Genomic DNA, 25,660 nt, shown 5'->3' on the forward strand with positions numbered 1-25,660 from the left:
GTACGTGAAAGAGGCAAAGGTGCGAGCTCCGGCGCAGTGGTCGTGTGCTCCGAGATTGAAACTTATGTTGCTAGAAACGATATCCTGATGCAGAGTGAGTGCAGTACCTGTCTTTGCGGATTGGCTGTTGACAAAGATTTAGGCGTGTCAAGGAACTCGAAGTAGAGGTCGCGAATTATAAGAAGCTCCTGAACAAGGTGTGCTCTACGGCGGCGCACCAGTTCTCAAGGACTCAGCGATACACATAGCTCCATCCAGGTGTCGACTTCAGCCGGGAACTTAACGGCATACTGAATGACAACAGCCTATGGCTCCTCGATACCGAACGGGCAGTCTCAAGCAGTTCGAAACAGGCCCCTCTGCGACTTCCGACGCCCCCATCTGCCACGGGCCCGGGCTCAACTTCTGTCCCTGCTCTGGAAGACATTGTATCCAGCGATGATGAGTTGAACTCTCATCTGGATCTGAAGCGGAGTATGGCAGCTCTATCGCTCAACAGCGAGTTTCCAAGGTACCTTGGCAAATCCAGCCGGATGCGATTCTTCAAGCAGGCGTACGATACAAAGAACGCATATACCGGAGGAAACAGCACAACGCTGGTCAATCAAAGGCTCCGGCAGTCGGTAACTAAAGCCAAATACATCAGAAGCCAGCCAGTACGTATGTTTGCGACAGCGGGGGTATCGTTTTGACATGTGAGATACAGTGGATTGCGCCCTCCCTCGAACTCCCACCCGCGCGCTCTTATGAGTTCCCTCCCGATGATCTCATGGACTCACTTATTGACCATTATTTCGCCGACCTCAATGTCTACCTCCCGCTTCTGCACCGACCAACGTTCCAGAGCTGCGTTGAGAGCGCGCTGCATTACGAAGACGAAGGCTTCGCCTCTTTGCTGCTCCTCGTGTGCGCCATGGGCTCCCGGTTCTCATACGACAAACGAGTGCTCTCCGATGGCACCGACAACTGGCATTCTGCTGGCTGGAGGTGGTTCATGCAGGTTGTGCAACACCGCAAGGGTATTAATTTACGGCTGCCGAGACTGTACGACATTCAAATACCCTGTGTGAGTGCACGGTGGTCTGTCACGATTGGACGGGCATCTTGTTGACTAGCTACAATATTTAGCTCATATATTGTTACCTCCACGGCTCGTGTATGACCCATGCGTCGTGGGCTCAGATAGGCCACGGCCTGCGGATCGCGCAGGACATGGGTGCACATCGTCGGCGCTCGTATGGGAAAAAGCCGACCATCGAGGGCGAACTTATGAAGCGGGCTTTTTGGTACGTCGATCGACCCTATAGCCGCTGAAGACCTCTCTCTGAACGCCACATAGGATACTCGTCCTTCTGGATCGCACTCTCTGTTTGAGCCTGGGCAGGCAATGTTCCCTTGAAGACGAAGAGTATGTCGTGGCTTATACCTTGACGGATGACACTCACAGATGGCATCTAGCATGGACGTGGACTTTCCCATCGAGTGCGATGACGAATACTGGATCGCCGACGACCCAGAAACGGCGTTCAAGCAGCCGGAGGGCAAGCCGTCTACGGTCTCATGCTTTGTTTCGAGCTTGCGACTCAAGCAAATCCAAGCTTTTGCGTTGCGGACTCTCGTATGTATTGTGCGTCCTATTCTGGAATGCATTTGCTAATGTCTCCGGTCATTGTGCAGTTCTCGACGAAGAAGTCGAAAGTGCTCTCCGGTCGGACGGGCCCTGAATGGGAACAGCAAACCATATCTGAATTAGATTCCGCGTTGAATCAGTGGTTGGACACTGTCCCAGACCATTGTACGTCTCCGATACCAGCTGGTAAATTATTTTGCCTGACAGCAGCACGCAGTGCGATGGGACCCCCACAGGGAGAACGCAGTATACCTCAGACAGTCCTCGATCTTGTATCAGTCGTACTACGGAACCCAAATTAATGTGCATCGGCAGTTCATCCCGCTTCCCCACAAGACCTCCAAACTGTCGTTCCCTTCGCTTGCGATTTGCACAAATGCTGCGCGCTCGTTATTGCACGTCTTGGACACGCAGTACAGGAAGGCGGGGCTTTCGCCGTTCCTTAACGTGGTGCGTTCCTGTAGCTAATCTCCTTTTGACAAGCGAGCGTGCTGATGTAGATGTTAAAGGCCGGCTTGTTCAGCGCTGGGATCGTGTTATTGTTGAATATTTGGGGCGGCAAGTCGTCGGGCGTTGCAATCAATCCTGCGAGGGAGCTAGCCGAAGTCCACAGGACCATGGAAATCCTGAAAACGCTGTCGCCACGGTATGTTCGTTTTCCGCCATGCAACAATCCATCCTGACTGTCTATGTCACAGGTGGTACATCGCAGGCCGTTACTGGGATGTCTTGCATGACCTAGCCAATGTAGGCGACGTGCCGCTCCCAGAGGGCATCCCGCGCCATAAGCGCTCGCACGAGGAGAGCTCAAAGGAAGGTGGCACCGCCGCCACCGTCGTTGCAACCCCGTCAGACAGCTCGACGCCGAGCAGCCAGCGCGAGATCGCGGGCTCACGCCGCGTGTCGCTGCGCCAGACTCCCATCACGACGGACTCGCCCGCGAGCAGCGACGGGCTCTTCAGCCCGACGTTCGACTTTGCGCTCCCGATCCACAGCGACGAGCTCGGACGGATCCCGATCTTTGCCGGCCAGGGGCACCAGGAGCAGCAGGGACAGGACGGCGTGCCGCTGACGACGATGGCGGAGCCTGCGTGGGACGGGTTCGACATGGCGCCGTCCGTGTTTGGTTCGCCCGACCTGGATGCTGCGGGTCTGACGACGATGCCTGCGCCGACGGGCGCGGCGGCGCAGTACGTCGAAGCGTTTTCCGCCGCGGCGGGTGTACCTGGATCGTCGTACGTGCCGGAGGCGTTCCAAGCGTTCGCGGGTATGTCCCAGGCGGGATCCGCTGCTAGTGGGCTGGAGACGAGCGTGGGGGCGTTCGAGCTGCCTGTCGGTGGTAATCGCAACGGGGCAGCTGGAATTGGGGATAACACGCTCGCCATGTGGTCGACGGCGCCCGGTGGATTCGAGTGAGGATTTCTGTTCTCTTGTTTGAATGACGCCAGATGCTGACGGACTTGTGCTCTCTGCAGGTGGGACGAGTGGGGGATGTTTATCTCGAGCATGAACGAAACGGGGCAGAGTGCTTGAGGATAACACGTTCCTAGTGGCTATCTCATTGCTGTCTGCATTTTACGAAAATATGATTGCTGTAATCACTTCACTCCCCTCTGGGTCATCTCCGCCACCTCACTTCGAATAACCTGCGACTTGTGGCGCGTCCGCGCTTTGCTAAATGTTACATCTTTGATGTTTTCGCCCTATACCTCCCTGTTTCACCACATACGTGCAGTCCGCGACTGGTGACGGCGCTGCGGCTGTCCAAGGCAATCTCGAGATATACTACCGGCGCTACTTGCGCAAGTCTTCGGCGCGTAGAATCCAAGAGACTCTAGCTGTCGGCTTTATAACAATCCATGGCTCGTACTATAGGATCGTAACATGCGTGTGCTCCTGCCCTGATACACCCCCAGTTTGATACCGGTTACTGAAAACGCACATTCTTCCTCTAAGCCCACGTGTGGGTTCGAGGAAAACTGACGAGCGATGAACGGAGACTCTCAGGCAACGACGGGTCCATCGACTCGAAAGCTTCCCTGGCCTGCACTATGTTGCGCGTGAGACTCCCCATCAGCCGGAAAGAGTTGCATGGCAGGAGGGCTAGCGAAGAAATACGCTTCGTCGTTGCGGTGTGAGCTCGGGTATCTACTATACAAAAGTCAGAGCATACCTTTGTCGTTGTGGTGTGAGCTAAAGAGCGAACGACAAAGGTGCGCGCATAATAACCCAACAGTCACAAGTGACATCGCAGTGTAACATCGTTACAACTAGATCAGTAGCCAAGTCAGGTACGCTTTGATGGAAGATGAGAGCCGAGTCTTACAGCCGTCACCGCCGTTCCAGACGTTTCGGTGCAGGGAAAGATGCCATACGCATCTTCAAGGCATACGACTGCGGTTTGAGCATCAGAGTACTGCTCGTAGCACACTAGTCAACACAGCGCCGCTGGTGTTCAGCGCGACGGCGGTCAACGACATCGCGTACCTCCAGTGGCGGACCGTCGCGAGCGTCTCTTCCACTTGCGACAGGCCCCGTTCCTCGCCGCTCCAGCCCGTCGAGCTTGCCTTTATCGAGCCACGGGAGAGGGCGGCATGTCGACCGCTGCTCGCAAAACAAGTGCGCGAGCCATGACCCAGACAGGCGGCCCCGTGGCGCTGTCCGAGGCTGAACATCGAACCTGGTTGTGCCAGTGCGGCGGACGTCTCTTGCGTCACTGTCTGTAGGGACACTCTCGGCGTGCCGAGCAGGCGGTTCTTGAGCTTGTAATACCGCAGGAAAGAGACGTTGATTGTGTGGTGGGCAGCCCCCCCCCCCACCACCACCCTAGCCCTGCTGGGTGGGCCGGAGCGTTGCTCAACGGACGCTACACCTCCGTGCCCACGGAGATCTTGAAGGCGGTCGACGCGTATGAGCCCGCGCAAGCATTGAGTGAGATCTTGTGTGCCTTCTCTTGGTTCTGGAACGTCACGATCGCCTACTCCGATGCTTTGAGCCAGCCCGAGACGAGCACCAGCGACTCGGGCGCGACGCCATGGTCCGCTGCCTGGGGAAAGTCATACCGGGAGAATTGGTGCTTCGCGATGTACTTCCGGAAGCTCTTGTTGCGCAGGTACCACTGTTGGTGTCCGCTATCGCCCAGCACGGTGACAGTGCTGCAAATACAGCAGCAGCAGAACGTGTATGATACCGCGACAGCACACCTCGAGGGATCAGCCATTGCTCAATTCGAAGTAGGGTGACGATAGCTCACCTGGATCCCTCTCCAGTAGGTCGTGGCCGTCGTACAGATCAGGCCAGGAGATACGTGCTCCTCGCCGGATCACAAAAGAAGTCATCATAAACCAACGTATCCGTCCTTATGATTGACCACCGGGTACATAATCACCTTGCGAGCGCTGTGTTCGACAAGAGGAGGCTCGGGTATTCTGCAGTGTCAGTCCGCGTCGTGTAGTCTTTGGGTGCTCCAGAATCTTGGGGATTTTTTAGCATTTCAGTTCTTCATGACAACCTGGCCTGAGGATGCCGCAAAGGAGCGGAGGTGAGCAGCTGCGAAGAATACGGATACGGCGGCGTTTGTGATATCTTATCTATAAATTGCCTTTGTAAGTAATGTTTCCGCTAGCGTCGTCAGTCGGCAGCTTCGGCAGCAAAGGAACTTTTGTGCTTTATTCTAGATGTCTTCAGCTTGAAGGTCGTACTGTACAGGAATAAATTTGCGATCTACACAGCACCCAGAGAAGATCTAGCTTTGGCTCGTGGGACTCGGATGCGAGGCTTGTCGCTGCGCCGGGCTCGACGGCGAAGCCTGGCGTCGTTGAGCGGCGCAGCACGTCGGCCGGAGCGTTCCCCGCAGCGGCGGGCGTGTCCGGACGTGCCAGAACGTTCCCAAGCGTGCGCGGACATGCCGCACCCGCTTCGAGTAGGACGGGGAGTGCGGCGGCGTTGAGCTGTGGTCGCAGCCTGCGGTTTCGTGGCGCCCCGCGCTCGCCCCGTTTCGCCCTGTTTCGCCGCGACCGATGATGCAATAATGTCTGGGGCAATCTCGAAGCCGCGCAAGCCCTCGGCGCGGAGACTTGAATAGACCCCGGAAGGCTCTTGGTTGCCGGCTGCGGTGTAATGCTTCATGACCTAAATGTGATCATGACATACTACACTCTTGCTGTAATCTCTTTGCGCACCGCTCCAAGCTTTAATTGTGCTTAACACCGTTCGTCGCACGCACACGGCGTTCCCCCTCGACTCTCGTGCGGACCCTGCCAAGGATACTTAAGGCTGAGTCATAGCGCAGCAGCGAGAGCCCCGGCCCGACAGCTCTGGAAAAGCACAGCACTCCCGCAGTCAGAGTCATCTGCACCGAACCATGGCCAGCAACGACGACAGACAATCTGGGGAGCCCTTGAAGAAGAAGAGGATCCGGGCTTGCGACCAGTGCAGGCGAAGGAAAGGTGTGCCCACCCGTTGGTCGTGTCCGGACAAGTGCTGAGGTCACCGACGATCGGAGCGAACAGTGCGATGTGAGTGCCGTCTGGAACGAGACGAGTTGTAGACTTCTCATCCCGGGCCAGGCGATGGATCCGAGGGGTGCGCAAACTGTGTGACATTCGGGTACACGTGTACGTACCTGTCGGGCCAGGACGTGAGTACGAGACATCCTCCATAGTGCCGTAGCTGATTAGCAAGCCCAGAAACGGTATCTTGATCCCGAGTAGGTACTCAGCTGACTTCGTGACCAGTTTGGAGTGACTGAGAAGGGTATAGCTATGTCAGGAATCTAGAGTTGGAAGTTACGCAGTTGCGACTTATGGTCCAAAAGGTACGTGAGTGAAATGTGAGACTCAAGTTTCGCTTCCGAGCTGCTCGTCCAGTTACAGGCAGAGCCATGTCCCAAGTGTGCTTCCAACGACGCGCGAGACATTTCTAGTCCTGCAAGCACAATGCTCTCTACTCCCGTCATGTCACCCGCCAGCGTAGACCACGCGGATGAGGAGAGCGACGGCGAAGAAGTGCTCGTCGAAGGCTTCAAAGGCTTGAGCGTCGACTCCAAGTCTTACCACTTCCTCGGACGGTCCAGCAACTTTGCCCTTGTCAGAGCGGCAATAGACCTCAAGAAAGGACTCGTCAACGGCTGTGAAAAACCGCGGCTGGAGGACAATCTCCTTATATCCCACCGACCAGAATTTTGGGAGCTCGCCGAGGTAAGTCGGGCACGCCGACACTCTGCAAGCCAGCGCTGATGGAAAGCGTGTCGAAGGCTCCTATCGAGTCAGATCCCCCATACACCGACTTCCCCGACACCGCGATGATGTCCGAGCTCGTGGACAACTTCTTCCTGTGCATCAACACCAACTTCCCCCTGCTGCACCGCCCGACCTTTGAGCGGAGCATCCGCTCCGGCCTGCACCTCCGCGACGAAGGCTTCGGCGCGACGGTGCTGCTCGTGTGTGCCCTCAGCGCGCGCCAGTCGCCCAACCCCGCCGTGCTCGTGCCCGGCGCCCCGAACTGGCACTGGGCGGGCTGGCAGTGGTTCGAGCAGGTGCGCTCCCGGCGGAGGCTCATCCCGATGCTGCACACGCGGCTGTACGACCTGCAGGTCGCCACGGTGAGGCTGCGCCCGCTCCTGCCTGTGGCCGCCGCTCCGCTGACAGCCTTGGGCGCTCTTCTGTTTTTGCAGCTCGCTGCGGCGTACGTGAGCGCGTCGCCTGTGGCGCATCCGAACTACGCCATCATCGGACATGGCATACGGCTCGCGCAGGACCTCGGCGCGCATAGACGGACGACGTACCCCTCGACGCCGACGGTCGAGAGCGAGCTGCGGAAGCGCGCGTTCTGGTGCGTGCGGAACCATATCAGGGACGCTTCCAATGGACTTAGTACCTCGTCTGCCTAGGTTGCTGGTCGCCATGGACAGGGGTATGTGCTCCATACTGGGCAGGCCATGCAGCATTCAGGAAGAAGAGTAGGTGCGGCACATCTGTGGGGCTAACCTTGCGACTGACAAACGAGTAGCTTTGATGTGGACTACCCCATCGAATGCGACGACGAGTACTGGGAGATGGACGATCCGCAGCTTGCGTTCAAGCAGCCGCCTGGGAAGCCGTCGTACACCGCGTCTTTCAACTGCATGATACGACTCATGCACATCCATGCGTATTGCTTGCGCGGGCTGGTGAGCGCATACGAGCTCCATCGCGCCGTCACCCTGCTGACGCAACAAGCAGTACTCGCTGAGGGGCTCCAAACTGCTCTCAGACCCACAGCGCGCGCAGGAACTCGTCTCCGAACTGGACTCGGAGCTGAACAGGTGGCTCGACTCCATCCCCGAGCACCGTACGCATCCGCTTCAGCGACTCTTTCCCCGTGGGGCTGACGCATGCACCCACAGTGAAGTGGGACCCGCACCAGCCGAACGACCTCTGGGCGAGCCAGTCCGCGTCGCTCTTCGCGGCCTACTACGGCGTGCGCATCATCATCCACCGCCCGTTCATCCCGATGCCGCGCAAGCCGTCGCCGCTCCCGTTCCCGTCGCTCGCGATCTGCACGAACGCGGCGCGCTCGTGCGTCCAGGCGCTCGAACGCTACTTCACGCGCTTCGGGCCCGTGTTCATGCACAACCACCACCAGGTGCGTCTGTCTGTCTGTCTGTCTGTCTCTGTGCCTGTGGGGTGTCCTGGAGACTGACGCGTGCGTGCGCTCGCAGCTGACGCTGTTCACGGCGGCGATCATCCTGTTGCTCAACATATGGGGCGGGCCCCGCACCGGCTCGACGGTCGATGCGGCCAAGGAGATGGAGGAGGTCAACAAGGCGCTGCGCATCCTGAAGGACCTCGAGCCGCGGTGGGTAGTCATCCACGGGTTCTGCCCGCATAGCCCGCTTGCACACAGCTGATGCGAACACACGTCATTCTTGGCACAGCTGGAACTCTGCATGCCGGTACTGGTGAGCCAGCACGCGAAAGATGTTTCTTTTTAAAACCCGGTTTTCTGACCTGTCCGACATAAAAAGGGACGTCCTGCACGACCTCATGACCGCCGTCGACCCCGCACAGAACCAGGGCGCCCCGAGGACGCTGAAACGCCGGCGCGACGACCCCGCGCCGCTCGAAGACGGCGGCCCCTCCGTCTTTGCGCCCGCCGCCGACAGCTTCGCGTACGAGGGCGCCCCACAAGCGCGCCCCTTCCAGGCGTCCTCCGCGCCCTTCCCGCAGTCCCTCTTCGACGTCGCGCCTCCCGCGCCCGACCACGCGCTGCCGGGCAGTGTCGACGACTTTGCCTTCGGCGGCCTCTGGCGGAGTAACGGCGCGCAACAGCAGCAACAGCAGCAGCAGCCGTTCGACGCGCCGCCGCAGTCCATGTCCGGGCCCGCGGACGACGCGATGTCGCTCGACGCGGACCTCGAGGCGATCTTCGCGGACCTCCTCCCGACGTCGTCCTACGACAGCCCGTTCCTCGCCGCGCCGGCGAGCCTGTTCTCGAACCACCTCTTCTCTGGGGCGGGCCTCGGCGCAGAGTTCGTCCAGCAGGAGGCGTTCGCGGCGCCGCAGCAGCCGCAGCAGCCGTCGCCGATGTGGTCTGCAGGGCCGGAACCTCTCGCGTGAGTTCGTCCCTCGCAGCCTCGGCCTCGTTGTCTTTTTTTTGCGTGGCGCTCGCTGAGCATTTGCGGACACAGGTCGTCGGGTCCTGGGGAGCACTCCCTTGCGACGTTCGGGGCGCCAATGATGAGGATAAGTCCTGGAGGATCGTGAGGTGCTGTCCTGTTGCGATGTTCGAATGATCTAGGTTACATGAGCCACCTATATGCCGAGCCTTGTGGAGGCATGGACATCACCGGAAACCAATCAACAGTAGTATCAATGCGTAGTTGCAAGGCAGGATATTCGTGTAGGTTATAAATAAAAACATATCACTGGCACTAGTAGCGACGATCCCATGTTGGCACGGGTATTTGTCTGAAGACCGAGCGGATGTTTCGGCGCCGACGCTTTGACTCGTCTCATGTTGAGATACTGAAAGCAGAGCATGGCACGGGCCAGCAGCCCCTTTGCTCTGCGAGCCCTCCAGGTCCGTCGTTCTGCTGGCAGCCGGCGTCTTTGCAAGTCATCCGCAGCCCTTGGCTGAGTAATAGCTCAGACGTAGTGCCTCGGGCCGACGGCGTTGCAGGACGCGATCGCGTTTTGTCACTGACCACCTACACCGAAATTCTTGAGACATGTCCGGGAAAGACGAGGATGAGCATGTGGCGAAGAAGAAACGCCTCAGAGCCTGTGACCAGTGCAGGCGAAGGAAAGGTACGCTCCTCTGTAGTCAAGAGGGAGCGCACGCTGAAGTGTCGCGAATCATTAATATTGTTAATATTTTACGCGAACAGTGCGATGTGAGCGTTCGCCGATATTAGAGACTAGTACTGCCACTTATACAAGAACTGTAGGCGACGGAACAGACGAAGGAAAGCCGTGCTCGAACTGTGCCACGTTCAAGTACCAGTGCACGTACGTCTTAGGCACGGAGGTGCGTCGGCTAGATGCAGGCTCCGGGTGTACAGCTCACGAATGAACACAGCCTAGACGTCATGTGGACCACGAGTGAGTGCTGAAGCGGAGACTTGGTGAAGTTGCAGATTGATAGGATATTGCAGATACGTCAGGGCTCTAGAGTCAGAAGTCACCAGGCTACGACTGTTGGTTCGGCAGGTATGTCTTTGAGTGACCGCGGTACGGTGCCATGCAAATCTCAATTTGCCACCTAGCTGGAAGAAAAACTCAGCGAGAAAGAGAAGTCTCAATTGGCAGCGAATACCTCAACATATCTCCTTTCGAACCGCTTACCGTCGGTTATTACGAACGCTTCGGCACGACGGGAGGATAGCGACGACTACGAGAGCCTACTGGAAGGCTTCAAGTGCATGAGTATTACTTCGAAGCATTTCCGCTTCATGGGCCGATCGAGCGACTTTCCTCTCATGAAAGCTGCGATAGACATGAAAAAGGACCTGCTTGGCAAGAATGACGGCGATGGCGTGCTGATTCTCGAACCGTTTCCAGCATCATCATTCCGGCGGCCTGAATTTTGGAGATGCGTTACGGTATTTCGACGTGCATTCTCGACGGCAGCCACGCTGACTTGGGCACCTCGTATCGCGCGGTAGGATTTGGTTTTGCCGGACCCTCCATACGTTGATTTCCCGGAGCCCTCGCTAATGGACGAGCTCCTTGATGGCTACTTCCAGAACGCGCACCTCACCTTTCCTCTGTTGCACCGACCAACGTTCCTGCAGAACGTTGCCTCCGGGTTGCATCTTTTTGACGAAGGCTTCGGCGCGACGGTGCTCCTCGTCTGTGCTGTCAGCGCGCGCTTCTCTGAAAATCCCGCCGTACTCCCACCAGGCACGACAGATTGGCAGTGGGCAGGTTGGCAATGGTTCCAGCAGGTACAAAGCGCGCGCAAGCTTATTCCACTCGCGGCGGCAACGCTGTATGATCTGCAGGTCGCTGTGGTAAACAGCCCCCGCTGTCTATCTTTCGCTCCCGCTGAAGTTTCTTACAGCTTGCTGCGGCATACATCGGCACATCATCAATACCATACCCAAGCTATGCCGTCGTCGGGCATGGCCTCCGAATTGCCCAGGACTTAGGAGCGCACAGACGGATGGCGTATGGCCCGGTGCCTACGGTTGACGGCGAATTAAGAAAGCGCGCATTTTGGTGCGTATTTCTTTTCAGCAATAGGTCATTGCTGCCGGGTCTAACCTTACACAGGTGCCTGGTTACGATGGATAGAGGCATGTGTTCCAATCTAGGAAGGCCATGTAGTATCCACGATGAGGAGTAAGTGTCCAGAGCGAACATATTATCAGCGTCCACTCAAGTCTCTTTCCAGCTTTGACCTTGACTATGCCATCGAATGCGACGACGAGTATTGGGTGGCAGATGATCCACAAGATTCATTTAAGCAGCCTCCTGGGAAGCCTTCCACCGTCGCATTCTTCAATTGTGTCATCAGGCTTGCGCAAATACACGCACGTGCCTTACGCACCATTGTGAGTTTGTCGGTGGTGTGTAGTCTATGCTACGACTTATAAAACCTTAGTATTCCCTACAAGGCTCCAAGATTCTCTCAGATCTTGAATCCGCCCAACAGATGGTCGCGGAGCTGGATTCAGAGCTGAACAAATGGGTGGACTCAATCCCTGACCAGCGTGCGTACACGCCGGACACCCTCAAACCGCCGCTCACCAGTTGTGCGCAGTGAAATATGATCCCGACAGAGAGAATGCCGTCTTCGCGACCCAATCCACCTCGCTCTACGCGTCGTACTACAACCTACGCATCTTCATCCACCGGCCGTTTATTACGATGCCAAACAAGTCTGAGCCGCTGCCCTTCCCTTCGCTTACGATATGCACGCATGCCGCGCGGTCATGCATTCAGGTCCTCGACCGACATTCCATCCGCTTTGGCTCAACGCGTATCCACCAGCACCACCAGGTACGAATGGCTTTTTACACCATATGTTGATTAGTATGGCTAAGGCGTCTGTGTGATAGCTGTCATTATTCACGTCTAGCATCGTATTGCTTCTGCACAATTACAGCAGGACGCGTGCAGGCCAGGCTACTGCCGGTGATGTCGCCAAAGAGCTCGAGTATATTCACAAGGCGCTACGCATATTCAAATCTCTGGAGGGGCGGTAAGGCGTATCTCCCGTGTCGCTTCTGACATTGCTAACGGACATTGCTGCAGCTGGAATGCCGCTGGCCGATTCTGGTGAGTCAAGCACTTCATGAGGGGATTGTCACCAGCTGATAAGGTGTTCAGGGATGTCCTCTATGACCTCTTGGTCGCCGTCGACCCTAAACAGCGCAAGCACGACGATAATACGATACTCGAAGACATTACCCATCCAACTCTACCAGCGCACGCCCAGCAGCCGCCAATACAGCCTGCAGCATTGAAACTAGCAGAGACTGCAGCAATCCCCACAGGTGAATTCCCTGGAGGGAACTTCGACTTCGCCATGCCTCCGCGCAATTTAGACAGCCTGTCCAATGGCGAAACTCTCGGCGCAGACAGCTTCTGGAAGGAACTTGGCGCCGCGCAATCACCAGAAGGCGGTGCACAGCCTCTGTTCGAACCGTCGCCCCCCTTCAACAGCACCGCATTTGCGCCAGATCCAGAACTCGAGGCGATCTTCGCAAGCCTTTTGCCGGCGTCGTCGTACGAGGACCCACTTGCTGCCATCATGCCGCAGGGTTTCGCGTCGAGCCAGTCGTTCGACAGTACCTCAGCTGCGGGCGCGGTCTCTGCGCAGCCAGGGGTCCCTCTGCCGAGCTCCACGGGGCCGTCGAACCTTGGCAGACAATCGAGGCGCAATGACTACTCGCAATTTGGGGAAGCTTTCCCAACTATGTGGGGCGTCGGTCCCGATGGCCCGCCCTGAGTATTGGTGGACCGTCTGTGAAAAGATGGAACAGCTCATAGTTCATTGCTTATCGCTCAGGATAAGGAGACACAGAGCTGAGGACAAGCGCGCTCCTGTCCATACCATAGTTACTAGTTTACTCGTACAGCGTCTTCGGATACTTACTCGGACGAGCAAGCTCGTTGCTCAATTGAGCACAACGGCTTTGTGGCGCTGCGCCTGCGATGACTCAGTCCGCTACGCAGCAAGTTTGAGTCAGTCTGTAGCCATCATTGCGGATGGTAACCATGTCGTGGATCAGACAGCTTAAAAGCTGTGCCCCGGTAGGCGGGCGGTAATTCCGGATTCTCTCAGAATCGGCAGAGACCACCGTTGAAGCTGCGCAATCTCGACATCGAACGACAACAGTTGTCTTCCGCTCTATCTTCTATCTAGATGTCCGCTGCGCATGTCACCTCCGGTTCCGCTTGACAACCTAGTTTCTGCGGAGCCGCATGACTACTCGCCCCGGCAGCGAGGAAATCGTTCGTCATATTTTTCCAGCTCTCGGCATCCTTGTTCTCGACCGTCTGCGCAGTTGTGCCTGCCCGGATTTATTACTGGGCGCCACGACATCGACGCTTTTGTCCTTGTAGATCTTTGGTCGGACTGAACTCTTCAGCCGTGCTCTTGGACTGCAAACTTCCCAGTAAGCATCTGCGATTCTGCATCGACCCTCTTGACCAACGATTGTAGATACTACATGTCTTGCAACCGCGGAGTTGACGAAGGGAATAGCCGCATTACTTCGGTTAGCAAGGGCTCGAGGAAGAAGCGAACGCCGCGAACGCGAGCGTGTGACCAGTGCAGGCGACGGAAAGGTATGTGCCAACCCCCTTCGCAGCGACTGATGCTCACATGAAGTTCTATTATCACGGAAAGTGAAGTGTAAGGTTTTGACGATCTTCTCAGAGTGGTATGAGTGACAAGGGTTTTGCTCAGGCGATGCTCAGATTGCAGAGGGTTCGCGGTGCTCGAGCTGCACAGCATTTGACTATGCATGCACCTACCTTGCAGGAACGGACGTGAGGTGCCCATCTCAAGCTAGACTGGACTGGACGCTGACTAAAAATCTCAGAAACGCTTTTGTGATGTCAAGTAAGTGTCAAGCTTTCTGCGATGAGCGGCAGCTAGCCGAATATCATGCAGCTATGTCAGGACCCTGGAGAAGGAGTTGGAAGAGATGCGAGAGTTATGTCTCAAGGTAAGCCGTTTTTGTGTCTCCTTGAGCAGCCGATATCATATTCCGGTACTGCAGCAACAAATGCTTCTCAACGCACATGGCATTCCCACAGATACAGCGGAAGTTTCCCGCCCTAGTACGAGACCGCCCACACCGACGCGCCCATCTTCGACGGCCCTGTCTCCAGACCCTGAAGCGTTTGTCGCGGATGAAGAAAAGGACGAGACCACAGAGCTCATCAAAAGCTTCAAGGGCATGGGACTGCACCGCGAGGATGTCAACCACATCGGACGGTCGAGCAACCTCACGCTCATTCGGACCGCAATCGACGTGAAGCAGGACTTCGTCCTCAACTCCCAGAAAGCTGCCGTCGTGAACTTGAAAGCGCCTGTCCTTACATTCCGCCGCCCAGAGTTCTGGGCAACTCGCACTGTAAATTCTTTGTATGGTTAGTATACGGCACCCACCACTAATGCCGCTCGCTACATCAGGTGCAGATCATGCCTCCTGAACCTCCATATACCGACTTCCCAGAACAGGCTCTCATGAAGGAATTGGTCGCCAAGTATTTCGAGTTCCGCCAGCCACTGTCTCCGTTGTTGCACCGCCCCACCTTTGAACAAGGCATACAGTCTGGGCTTCACCTCCACAACGAGGGTTTCGGTGCGACAGTCTTGTTAGTGTGTGCCCTAGGTGCGAAATTCTCCGATGATCCCGTAGGAATGTCTCCTGGCGCGCGCGACTCGCACTGGGTGGGCTGGCGATGGTTCGAACAAGTGCGTGCGAAGCGTAGGCACATCTCCCTCACAGCCGCGACGCTCTATGACCTGCAAACCGCATATGTAAGCGCATCGCTTTTTTTCTTGTGAAATCCGTAGCTTACCCGTTTCGTTAGCTCGCTGCGGCGTACATCGGCGGCTCGGCCATGCCATTCACGAACTTGGCGCTTCTGGGTCATGCTCTGCGGCTCGCGCAGGACATGGGCTTACACAGGAAGAACACGTACAGCGCAACACCGACGGTTGATGGCGAATTGAGGAAGCGGGCGTTCTGGTACGTTAACTACAAATAATTTTCGTTTGGCGTAGTCTTGACTTGCCCCTGAGCAGGTCCCTTCTCTCAATGGAGTACGGAATGTGCATGGTTATGGGCAGACCGTGCAGCTTGCAAGATGATGAGTAAGTCTCTGCCATACCTTGTCCAATTTGCTGCCCAATACGTTTGTCAGCTTCGACGTGGATTATCCTGTCGAGTGTGACGACGAGTACTGGGTCAATGACGACCCCAAGCTCGCGTTCAAGCAGCCCGAAGGCAAGCCATCCTCTGTAACCTATTTCATTTGGACCCTACGTCAAACGCGCATTGCCGGTTCTATACTTCGAAGTCTTGTACGTACACTCATGTTTGCCCGCCCGCATCCACTGACGAATGCCTAGTACTCACTACGGGCACCGAAAGTGCTCGCAGACGCCGACCGCGCTCAGCATATCGTGTCCGAACTGGATTCAGAGCTTAATAAATTGGTCGACTCTATCCCTACCCACCGTATGTCGGCACTTTCATGCAACGCAATGTCTCCCTGCTGACAAGAGCCTCCAGTGAAGTTGGACAGTGACCAATCGGACCCGATCTTTGCGGGCCAGTCGATTCTCTTGTACACCTCGTCCCACCTGTTGCGCATCATGATCCACCGACCATTTATCCCGCTGCTTCGCAAACCGTCGTCGCTGCCTATTCCTTCGTTCACAATTTGCACGAACGCGGCGCGCGCCTGCGCACAGCTCCTCCACCGGCACCACCAGCGCTTTGGTGCGGAATATGCGTTACCTGCGGCTCAGGTGGATTCTCTCCCTGTCATTTGTTTGTATCAGCTGCTTACTGGATGGGCACAGTTGATATTGCTCACGTCGGCGATTATATTGCTGCTGAATATCTGGGGCGGGAAGCGTGCCGGATCGGCGGTAGACACCGCACGGGAGATGGAGGAGGTCGATAAAGTGCTGAACATGTTCAAAGCGATGGAGACCAGGTAAGCGGGGTCAGTCTCGTCAACTGAATTCTCGCTGATAGCAGTATATGTCAGGCATATATCTGCTGGTCGGTTGTGGTACGTTTCATCGTCGTAAAGTAAGAAGCATCTTTTTGAGGCTAGTACCGTAGGGACATTCTCCACGACTTGAAGACTGTGGTTGACGAACCTGTGCAACAACAAGCTCGAATGCAGAAACGCAGACGCGAGGAAGACACTGGCACAGCCAACGATTCGTCTGCGGATGCGGGGACAAATGTGCAGCCACCTCGCAAGAAACTCTATGAGCGCGGGACTCTGGCGCCCTCTGCATTTGCCTCGATGTCCTCTTCGGCATCTCTGGACGTCGGCCCGGACGTCCCCATACCAGGCGGCGCACCCGCCGACTCTCCCACAGGACCCGATATTGACTTTTCCCTCTTTTGGCAGTCCCTCGGCATTCAGCCGGGCGCAGGCGATCAAGGCGCAATCTTTCCCACGTCTGCAGATGCCAGCGCGATGTTGGCGGACCCAGACCTCGAATCCCTCTTTGCGGGCCTCCTCCCTGCACCATCGGTATATGACGACCAATTAGCGGGGCTCTCGCAAGATGCGACTGTCCACTCTGACCTATTCGCACCAAGCGCGATGTCAGGCTCATTTTTCACGCAGTCTGGCACGTTTGCGGATCCTGGGCCGTCGAGTGCAGTGCACCAGGGAGCAGATAGACCTTTCGCCCATGGCCCGGAGCCGATGTGGGAGACGGAGCAGGGGGACATCTCGTGAGTATTTTCTGTCAGCTTAGATCAAGACATGCGCTCAACCTCGAGGTCCTACAGGTGGAGTATGGACGGCTTCCTCTCGGATGTGGACGATTCAGCGAGTGGAGGCTTTGCTGCTAGGCCACACTGGTCTGAAGAACGGCCGGGCTAAGTAGAAGTTTGCAATCTCGGTCAGTTTTTCTCCCAGGGACATGTAGCAGAGTAATATGTAGAGACCATCGCAGGTCGTGTGATTCAATGTTTGGTTTAAGATTATTACTAGCCAGTTCCATGCCGAGCCACCGATAGAGGGTGAAGATGTGACATATTATTCGCTGCACTCACAGCCTGCGAATAATCAATAAAAAGGAGAACTGGCCATTGAATTCGAGGTGATAGGAGACAGAACAGAGAAATGAGGGTGTCCAAGAAACTGTGTTGCCGTGCCACAGTACTTCTCGTCCGGCCAATTTTTCCACAGCACGGTGCCTCTGAGTACGGAGGCACAGCCGTACTTTCAATCTGGGAGTGAGGCAATCAAATGGAGCTCCGGCTCCCAGCTGACTCATTGTGCTCTTTGTGCGGAAACTCAAACCACAGAACGCTTTATACACCTCATTCTGGAATCCTGGCCAGTTGAGTCCCTCCGATGGCATAATACCGCATGATTACGGACGTGCATGACAAACTGATAATGCTCCCGCTCTGTAGTCCGTGCTCCGACTGGGAGTCAGAGGCATCGGGACCAGTTTCATGCTGACGACCGGAGGGGACGAGACGGAGACAGGCCTGCCTTTTGCGCTCGTATTCAGCCTCGTTGGTTGCCCGTAAGGAGCTATGCAAGGGCTATGAGTAGCAGCAGAGAAAATAATGTTTGCCAAAACAAAAATATGTGGGAAATTGCTCTGAGACAGGACTTCCTGCATCCTAACCCGGCGTTGTGGCGCTGTGATGCGATCATCTCTGATCCGGACTTTCCGCGTTGGTTATGCTCCCTTCGGCGCCGACACTCACCTGACTCCGACATGGACTATGAGGCTCTTCACCTTCTCTACAACACCCATCTTGCTGCCCTCATACGAGGCAAGCTCACGCTTTGAGGCATCGCCAAGAGCCGCATCGCACATCTTCCTGGCAATCCTCTCAGCTCAGTGGCCGACAGCGAGTGAAGGCACCGCCTGGCGGCTTTGCAGAACTTTATCCGACTACGTCACCACCGCGTCTACCCGTGGAAATGAGTGACAGGGACGAGGACGAGCACTCCGCGAAGAGGAGGCGTTCTAGAGCCTGCGATCTGTGCAGAAAGAAGAAAGGTATGTCTCGTCATGCATCACGAGGAAGGCGTGCTAAGCTGCCGCGGCTCTCGTCACAGTGCGATGTGGGTATTCATATACATCAGAGGATATGATTCATCCAACAAGAGCCTGTTAGGCGACGGAGAAGAAGGAAAGCCGTGCTCAACCTGCGTAGAATTCAGAAGCAAATGCACATATGTTGAAAGTACTGAGGTGCGTAAGGTATCTGTCAATGTTGTCTGAAAGGCCGTCTCTCACACTTTTTCAGAGGCGTTATGTTGACAACGAGTAATTATCGAAATGTATTCTAGACTAAAGCAGACAGTGGCTGATGGTACTGCAGGTATGTCAGGGCTTTGGAAATGGAAGTCTCTAGATTGCAGCTTCTGGTCCGGCAGGTCCGTCTTCTAATTTATATGGCATGGTGGATGCAGAATATTTTAACAAGTCGAACAGCTGCAAGCGAAGCTCGCTCAATGTGAAAAATCCCGTGCTACAAGTGAACCCATGGCGAAGACCCTGGAACTCTCTCTTCCCGATTGCCTGCCGTCTATTGTGGAAATATCTTTCAAGAAAGAGGAGACCGATGAAGATGAGGGCATTGCAGAAGGATTCAAGTGCATGAACCTTGACGACGCGCGTGTCCGTTTCATGGGTCGGTCCAGCAGCTTCGCTCTGATCAGGGCTGCAGCAAAAATGAAGCAGGACCTCGTAAAAGACGAGCAAATCCCGTTACCCGGCCCGGTGTATAGTCCCACGATGTTTTCCAACCGGCGCTCAGAATTCTGGTCATATTACACGGTAAGAGCTTGGCCACTAAGGGCGATATTCGCACTGACCTCGGTACCCAATTGCATGCGATAGGATATCTTCCCGCCAAGCCCTCCATACACCGAATTCCCGGAGCCCGTCATCATGAATGAGCTCCTCGACGACTACTTTCGGACCATCCACGTGAATTTCCCTCTGCTGCACCGCCCGACGTTCTTGCAGAACATTGCCTCAGGACTGCACCTCGTCGACGAAGGCTTCGGCGCGACGGTACTGCTCGTGTGCGCCTTAAGCGCGCGTTTCTCGACCAATCCTGTCGTGCTCCCGCCTGGGTCGACGAACTGGTGGTGGGCGGGCTGGTGGTGGTTTTACCAGGTGCACGCCATGCGCAAGCTCATCCCACTCACTGTGACCACGCTGTACGATCTGCAGGTCGCTGCGGTAAGACCCTCCGTTGTCGCTCCCTCAGTGCGCTTGTTGAACGACTTGGAACAGCTCTCTGCAGCGTATGTCGCCACCTTGGCGGTGCCACAGTCGAACCACGCCGTCCTCGGACACGGTCTAAGACTTGCGGAGGACGCGGGAGCTCACAGACGGATGGCGTACGGGTCGGAGTCCACGGCCGAAGGCGAGTTGAAAAAGCGTGCGTTTTGGTGAGTGCCGCTGTTCGACCACTATTTGTTACTGTTCGAGTCTAACGCTACACAGGTGTTTGATCGCAATGGACAGGGGCATGTGCACCGCTCTCGGAAGTCCGTGCAGCCTCCACGATGAGGAGTGGGTGTATGCGCATTCATTCAGACATCATTTGCTCACGTTTCTGCCAGCTTCGATCTTGACTATCTCATAGAATGCGACGACGAATATTGGGCGACGGACGATCCGCAGAAAGATTTCAAGCAGCCTAGAGGACAACCTTCTACTATTGCGCACTTCAACTGCGTTCTTACATTACAGCGAATATACGTGCACGCGTTACGCACCATTGTACGTACCAATACCATTTGAACCCCCCAAATGCGATTCACACGATCTTAGTACTCTCTACAAGGAGCCAAGATTCTCTCGGACCCTGAACGCGCCCAGCAAGTCGTAGCAGAGCTGGACTCAGAGCTGAACCAATGGGTAGATTCGATCCCTGAGCACCGTACGTACACTCCGACTTACCGCTAAGCTAATTACTCACCAAGAATATGCAGTAAAATATGATCACAACAGGGAGGACATCCCATTTGCCGGCCAGTCCGCGTCGCTCTACGCGTTATACTATAACCTGCGAATCTTCATCCACCGGCCGTTCCTCACGATGCCGCGCAAGTGTGCACCGCCACCTTTTCCGTCGTTCGTGATCTGCACGAACGCAGCTCGGTCGTGCATTCAGGCCCTCGATAGATGCTTTGCCCTGTCGGGACCGGCGATGATTTACCAACATCATCTCGTACGAGACACTTTTGCTTGATGTGAGGCACGACTGAAGCATATGCTTTGCAGGCCTCGCTTTTCTCGTCCGCGGTCATCCTTCTCCTGCATGTGTGGAGCGAGACGCGGTCGGGCTCGGCTACTGACGTCGCCAAGGAGCTCGGGCACGTCACCGGAGCCCTGCGCATATTCAAGTCTCTCGAAGAACGGTACGCCCCACACATCCGAGCTATCTGTAATGTTGCTCACAAGAGTTGCAGCTGGAGTCTTGCTGGTCGATTCTGGTTAGTGGGACCATTGGTACGTGAAGCGGTCTGCTGATAGTATACTACAGGGACATCGTCCACGATCTGAAGACCGCCGTCGATTCAGCACAGAACAGCAGTAGTCGCGGAGCGCACGAACACAGGCGAGATAACAACGTCGTACCGGAGCAAGACGCCGTTTTGGTCCCCCTTACGCACATGCCGCAGCCATCGGGCCAGGGATCGTCCACATGCGTCAACGGTGTACACCAGCAAGCGCCAGCAGCTGAGATTCGCTCCTCCTCAGATTATTCGCAGGTGAGCCTCAACTATGCGCCTACGCACGGCAACGGCGAGACTCTCGGCACGTCCGTCTTCTGGCAAAACCCGTCTGCACAAGCCGGAGTCGAAACACAAGCACAGCCCGGCCCTGCTCCGTCCCTCGATGGCGCATACGCACACGCACCGGACCCGGACCTCGAAACGATCTTCGCGGACCTGCTCCCCACGCTCTCTCACCAGGACCCGTTCGCGGCCATGACGCATGTTATGCCCTCGTATTTCCCGTCGGCTCAATTCTTCGAGAGCGCCGTACCTCTGGGCACGGGAGGCTCTGGGGCGCAGCTGTACGTTCAGTCTGGGGGATGTACGGAGCCATAGTCTGGACTCGGAGGCACCCTTGTTTTGTGCGAAAACGCAGTATGACACTAGATGTAACGTCCTTAGACGATTATATGGACCGTAGCAATCGAACAATTGGAACCCGAGATATCAACTCAGGTGAAATGTGGGAGAAGAGAGAAAGAAAGCTCATGTAGGTCCGGAACATTGTAGTAAGGTTGTTCTGTTGGGCGCCCGACCGGTCGAGTACAGGGGTTTCAGCGGTTACGTTGCTGAATCTCAGAGTGAGAGTCCGAGTTATCGAGAGATTAGCACACCAAGGATCTGAAACATCGAAAGGCTCGGGCGGGGGCGCGCTCGCTGATGCGCTGATGCGCCACCAGGCTAGCCGTCCGAATAGAAAGGGTTAGCGCCCCGATCCCTACAGGCGCCAACCCAAGGCACCGACGTCGTGCCGTATTTAGGTATGATGCGCCTAGAGAGAGTGGTTCCTGCTATTAAAGCATGTGATGCTAGTCCGGGCGCACATCTGCTCCTCCTGATCGCAGTATGGACTGCCAAACCCTGTAACTCCTCCAGAACACTCATATCGCCGTTCTCATACGGAACAGGCCCATCTGTCGAGGCAACTCCAAGAGCCGCGCCCTACATCTTCCTGGCAATCCTGCTGGCTAGTCGACAGCGAGTGAGCGATCTGTCTAGCGGTTTCGCAAACCCCTATCCAAGCTCGTCATTTGCAACCGCGTACATCTTGAAATATGAGCGACAGGGACGAGAGTGAGCATTTTGCGAAGAAGCGCTTTAGAGCTTGCGACCAGTGCAGGAGGAGGAAAGGTACGTCTGCTGTATTCTATAGGAAAGACGTGCTAAAGCGTCGTGAATCTCGACAATTGATGCGTACAGTACGATGTGAGTGATCATCAGATAACACAGGGTGCACTCTCATAACGCAGGAATGGCTAGGCGACGGGTCCGAAGCAGAAGGAACGTCGTGCTCGACCTGCGTAACGTTCAAGAGCAAGTGCACATACGCTGTGACTACGGAAGGGCGTAAGGTACGTGTCGGCGTTATGTGGATGGCTGTCTCTCACTAGTTGATGTAGAGGCGTTATGTGGACGGCGAGTAAGTGTCGAAGCAGGTCTTGGAATAGAGAGAATCACTAAGGACGTTACAGATACGTTAGAGTTTTGGAATCGGAGGTGACGAGGCTGCGGCTCATGGTTTGGCAGGTATGTCTTGTAATGGCCGAGCATAGCTTCTGCAACGCAAGAATAACCGGCCACACAGCTACGATCAAGACTCGCCGAAATGGAAAAATCTCAAGCCGCGAGTGCCTTCAGCCCGGGAAATACGACGTACTCTCTTTCCATTCAACCGCCATCTGCTGCAGACACTCCTGTTAAGCGGGGGAAAGATGGCGAAGATGAGGAGCTTGCGGAAGGCTTCAAATACATGAGCGTGGATGAAAAACGCGTCCGCTTCATGGGCAAGTCTAGCAACTTTCCTCTTATCAAGGCCGCGATGAAAATGAAGCAAGAACTTGCCAACGATATCGGCAGCCTGTCGCTTGACGAGGGGTACAGCCCCATAATGCTGGCCAACCGGCGCTCGGAATTCTGGCTATGTATCACGGTACGACCTTGTCCACTCGGAGCGGCACGTTCACTGACGCACGTTTACTGTCGCATATGGTAGGATTTCGTCCCGCCAGAGCTCCCATATACCGATTTCCCGGAACCCCCGCTCATGCACGACCTGCTCGATAACTACTTCCAGGACATCCACAGAAACTTTCCTTTGCTGCACCGGCCGACGTTCCTGCAGAACATCGCCTCAGGGCTACACCTCACCGACGAGGGCTTCGGCGCGACGGTGCTGCTTGTGTGTGCCCTCAGCGCACGTTTTTCCAACAATCACGCTGCGCTCACGCCCGGGTTAGCAAGTTGGCAATGGGCGGGCTGGCAGTGGTTCCAGCAGGTCCGCGCCGTACGCAAGCTCATCCCACTCACAACGACGACGCTTTACGACCTTCAGGTCGCCACGGTAAGGCGACCGGAATGCTCCCCGTGTGTCTGTTTGCTCACGGCTGCCATAGCTCACCGCTGAGTACACCGCTACTTTGGCTGTGCCACAGTCGAATTACGCGATCATAGGATGTGGCCTCCGGCTTGCGCAGGACCTGGGTGCGCACAGACGGATGGCGTACGAGCGGGAGCCTACAGTCGAGGGTGAGCTGAAGAAGCGTGCATTTTGGTATGCTGCTTTCTATCGGCTGTCTCTGCGGAATGCTGATGTTTGTGCAGGTGCTTATTGGCGATGGAAAGAGGCATGTGTTCCTTTTTGGGGAGACCGTGCAGCGTCCAAGATGAGGAGTAGGTCTCGATATTTCCCTCCGCCGGTCTCCTGCTCACAGTCCCCACCAGCTTCGATGTCGACTACCCTATCGAATGCGACGACGAGTATTGGGTGACAGACGGTCCACAAAGTGTGTTCAAACAGCCGGTTGGGCAACCTTCTACCGTTGCACACTTCAACTGCACTCTTAGGCTGGACCGGATACATGCGCACGCGCTACGCACCATTGTACGCATTGATGGTATCTGAGCCCTGCCTGCTCGCAGCTCACACGGTCACAGTACTCGCTGCCAGGGGCCAAGAGTCTTTCGGATCCCGAGCGTGCCCAGCAGATCGTCGCGGAGCTGGATTCGGAGCTGAACCAATGGGTGGACTCGATCCCTGAGCACCGTACGTCCCTTCCAAGGCACCTACTCAGACTAATCACTAATCGATTGTCCGCAGTGAAATATGATCTCAACAGAGAGGACGCCCCCTTTGCAAGCCAATCCGCCTCACTGTACGCGTCATACTACAACCTGCGGATCTTCATCCACCGGCCGTTCATCATGACACCGCGGAGGCGCGTGCCGCTGCCATTCCCGTCGCTGGCGATCTGTACGAACGCGGCGCGGTCGTATATCCAGGTCCTCGACAGACTCTTCGCCCTGTCGGGACCAGCACTCATTTTCCAAAACCATCTGGTGTGGCTCCTATCTCGCTCGTCTGTGCGACATGGCTGATGCGTACGCGTTGCAGGTATCGCTGTTCTCGTCTGCGATCATCCTGCTCCTGCATGTGTGGAGCGAGACGCGGTCTGGGTCTGCTACCGACGTCGCGCAGGAGCTTGAGTGTGTCCACAAGGCGCTGCGCATGTTCAAGGACCTCGAAGAACGGTGAGCTGGGTCCGTTTGCGTCGCAGCTAATGTCGCTCACGAGTGCCGCAGGTGGAATGTCGCTGGTCGTTCCTGGTAAGTGAGGCCCTGTGGAGCACGAGACCATTTCGCTGACAGCGTTTTACAGGGATATCATCTACAACCTCATGACCGCCGTCGAAGCAGCGCAGAACAGTAGAGCTCGCGGCGCGCCTGAGTACAGACGAGACGATGACGTTGTGCCTGCGCACGACACCCACTCAGCCTCTCCGATGCACGTATCCCGGCCTCCGGCCAATGCGCCCTCCATGTATGCAGATGGTGCGCAGCAGCAGCAGCCACGAACAGCGGTAAATCCTTCAAACTATCCCCAGGACAGCTACAACTATGCGCCGCCTCCGCGCATCGATGGCGCCGGCGGCTCCAGCGAGGCCATCGGCTCTGACAGCTTCTGGCAAGACCCGCCAACGCAGCAAGAGACAGGTGGACAGGCGCAGTTTGGGTCGCCGTCGCCCCTCAGCAGCGCATATACGCCCAGCCCCAACCCAGACCTCGAGGCGATCTTCGCGGACCTGCTGCCCACGCTGTCGCACGAGGACCCGTTCGCGGCGATGGCACACGGCCTGCCACAGTACTTTGCGTCAGGCCAGCTTTTCGAGAGTGTCGGGCCTGCGGGCGTAGAAGGCTCCGAAGGGCAGCCGTACGTGCACTCTGGGAGCTTCATGGACGCGCAGTTTGTAGGTACAGGGATGCCATCTGTGTGGGAATCAGGTGCTCAAGGTAGCTCGTTGTGACATTGCGTTAGCAGTTGGTGGAGTCACGGATTTAGCTCGTTACTGTTTATATATTCGTACCACACCGCCCACGCTTTTAAGTTACTGCCCTAGTCTGAGCATTGAACGCTGAGCAGCGAGTGCTCATGGATTTGCGCACGGACGCTAGTAGACAGGTGTACATTACTCTCTGTAGGTAGCACTTTAAATTCAGGGAAAAAAAAGTGCTCATGGATTATCATTGTGGACAGCTCTTGACCAACTTTGAGTTAAGGGATCGATTGCCA

General features: G+C 56.1%; 8 protein-coding genes across 8 annotated transcripts; 7 read left to right on the forward strand and 1 right to left on the reverse strand.

Moving 5' to 3' along the window:
- Positions 1-405: 405 nt before the first annotated feature.
- On the forward strand, positions 406-3,241 carry PHACADRAFT_253204 (uncharacterized protein). Its single transcript, XM_007393948.1, has 10 exons — positions 406-656; positions 707-1,066; positions 1,129-1,286; positions 1,340-1,408; positions 1,459-1,618; positions 1,678-1,795; positions 1,848-2,080; positions 2,140-2,276; positions 2,329-3,042; positions 3,106-3,241. Exons 1-10 carry the CDS (start codon positions 477-479, stop codon positions 3,161-3,163), a joined length of 2,187 nt encoding a protein of 728 aa, XP_007394010.1. The 5' UTR covers positions 406-476; the 3' UTR covers positions 3,164-3,241.
- A 1,235-nt stretch (positions 3,242-4,476) lies between these two features.
- On the reverse strand, positions 4,477-4,850 carry PHACADRAFT_207493 (uncharacterized protein; the record flags this gene model as incomplete). The annotated part of the gene is made up of 2 exons (XM_007393949.1): positions 4,477-4,785; positions 4,834-4,850. The coding sequence occupies 2 exons, from the start codon at positions 4,848-4,850 to the stop codon at positions 4,608-4,610; spliced, it is 195 nt and encodes a 64-aa protein (XP_007394011.1). The 3' UTR covers positions 4,477-4,607.
- Positions 4,851-6,585: 1,735 nt separating this feature from the next.
- Positions 6,586-9,228, forward strand: PHACADRAFT_193830 (uncharacterized protein; the record flags this gene model as incomplete). Its single annotated transcript, XM_007393950.1, has 10 exons — positions 6,586-6,828; positions 6,885-7,232; positions 7,305-7,462; positions 7,521-7,589; positions 7,640-7,799; positions 7,852-7,960; positions 8,016-8,254; positions 8,331-8,467; positions 8,547-8,570; positions 8,637-9,228. The coding sequence occupies 10 exons, from the start codon at positions 6,586-6,588 to the stop codon at positions 9,226-9,228; spliced, it is 2,079 nt and encodes a 692-aa protein (XP_007394012.1).
- A 1,193-nt stretch (positions 9,229-10,421) lies between these two features.
- On the forward strand, positions 10,422-13,251 carry PHACADRAFT_253207 (uncharacterized protein). Its single transcript, XM_007393951.1, has 10 exons — positions 10,422-10,712; positions 10,776-11,123; positions 11,174-11,331; positions 11,386-11,454; positions 11,507-11,666; positions 11,717-11,825; positions 11,876-12,114; positions 12,174-12,316; positions 12,370-12,393; positions 12,445-13,251. The coding sequence occupies exons 1-10, from the start codon at positions 10,563-10,565 to the stop codon at positions 13,064-13,066; spliced, it is 2,022 nt and encodes a 673-aa protein (XP_007394013.1). The 5' UTR covers positions 10,422-10,562; the 3' UTR covers positions 13,067-13,251.
- A 1,100-nt stretch (positions 13,252-14,351) lies between these two features.
- On the forward strand, positions 14,352-17,064 carry PHACADRAFT_90910 (uncharacterized protein; the record flags this gene model as incomplete). The annotated part of the gene is made up of 10 exons (XM_007393952.1): positions 14,352-14,702; positions 14,810-15,112; positions 15,166-15,323; positions 15,380-15,448; positions 15,499-15,658; positions 15,707-15,815; positions 15,870-16,108; positions 16,163-16,299; positions 16,354-16,377; positions 16,431-17,064. The coding sequence occupies 10 exons, from the start codon at positions 14,352-14,354 to the stop codon at positions 17,062-17,064; spliced, it is 2,184 nt and encodes a 727-aa protein (XP_007394014.1).
- A 1,609-nt stretch (positions 17,065-18,673) lies between these two features.
- Positions 18,674-20,557, forward strand: PHACADRAFT_182969 (uncharacterized protein; the record flags this gene model as incomplete). The annotated part of the gene is made up of 6 exons (XM_007393953.1): positions 18,674-19,135; positions 19,199-19,546; positions 19,601-19,758; positions 19,814-19,882; positions 19,933-20,092; positions 20,307-20,557. Coding segments are annotated over exons 1-6 (1,278 nt in total), but the record flags the coding sequence as incomplete, so codon positions are not given.
- Positions 20,558-20,581: 24 nt separating this feature from the next.
- PHACADRAFT_253210 (uncharacterized protein) lies at positions 20,582-21,548 on the forward strand. Its single transcript, XM_007393954.1, has one exon. It carries the CDS (start codon positions 20,989-20,991, stop codon positions 21,427-21,429), a length of 441 nt encoding a protein of 146 aa, XP_007394016.1. The 5' UTR covers positions 20,582-20,988; the 3' UTR covers positions 21,430-21,548.
- A 356-nt stretch (positions 21,549-21,904) lies between these two features.
- On the forward strand, positions 21,905-25,595 carry PHACADRAFT_140787 (uncharacterized protein). Its single transcript, XM_007393955.1, has 16 exons — positions 21,905-22,224; positions 22,294-22,299; positions 22,354-22,445; positions 22,494-22,513; positions 22,566-22,620; positions 22,679-23,023; positions 23,087-23,434; positions 23,487-23,644; positions 23,695-23,763; positions 23,815-23,974; positions 24,028-24,136; positions 24,191-24,429; positions 24,485-24,621; positions 24,673-24,696; positions 24,749-24,836; positions 24,939-25,595. The coding sequence occupies exons 1-16, from the start codon at positions 22,149-22,151 to the stop codon at positions 25,392-25,394; spliced, it is 2,382 nt and encodes a 793-aa protein (XP_007394017.1). The 5' UTR covers positions 21,905-22,148; the 3' UTR covers positions 25,395-25,595.
- Positions 25,596-25,660: the final 65 nt, after the last annotated feature.

The sequence above is a fragment of the Phanerochaete carnosa genome (genome assembly GCF_000300595.1).
Source record: "Phanerochaete carnosa HHB-10118-sp unplaced genomic scaffold PHACAscaffold_3, whole genome shotgun sequence".
NCBI classification, from domain to species: domain Eukaryota; kingdom Fungi; phylum Basidiomycota; class Agaricomycetes; order Polyporales; family Phanerochaetaceae; genus Phanerochaete; species Phanerochaete carnosa.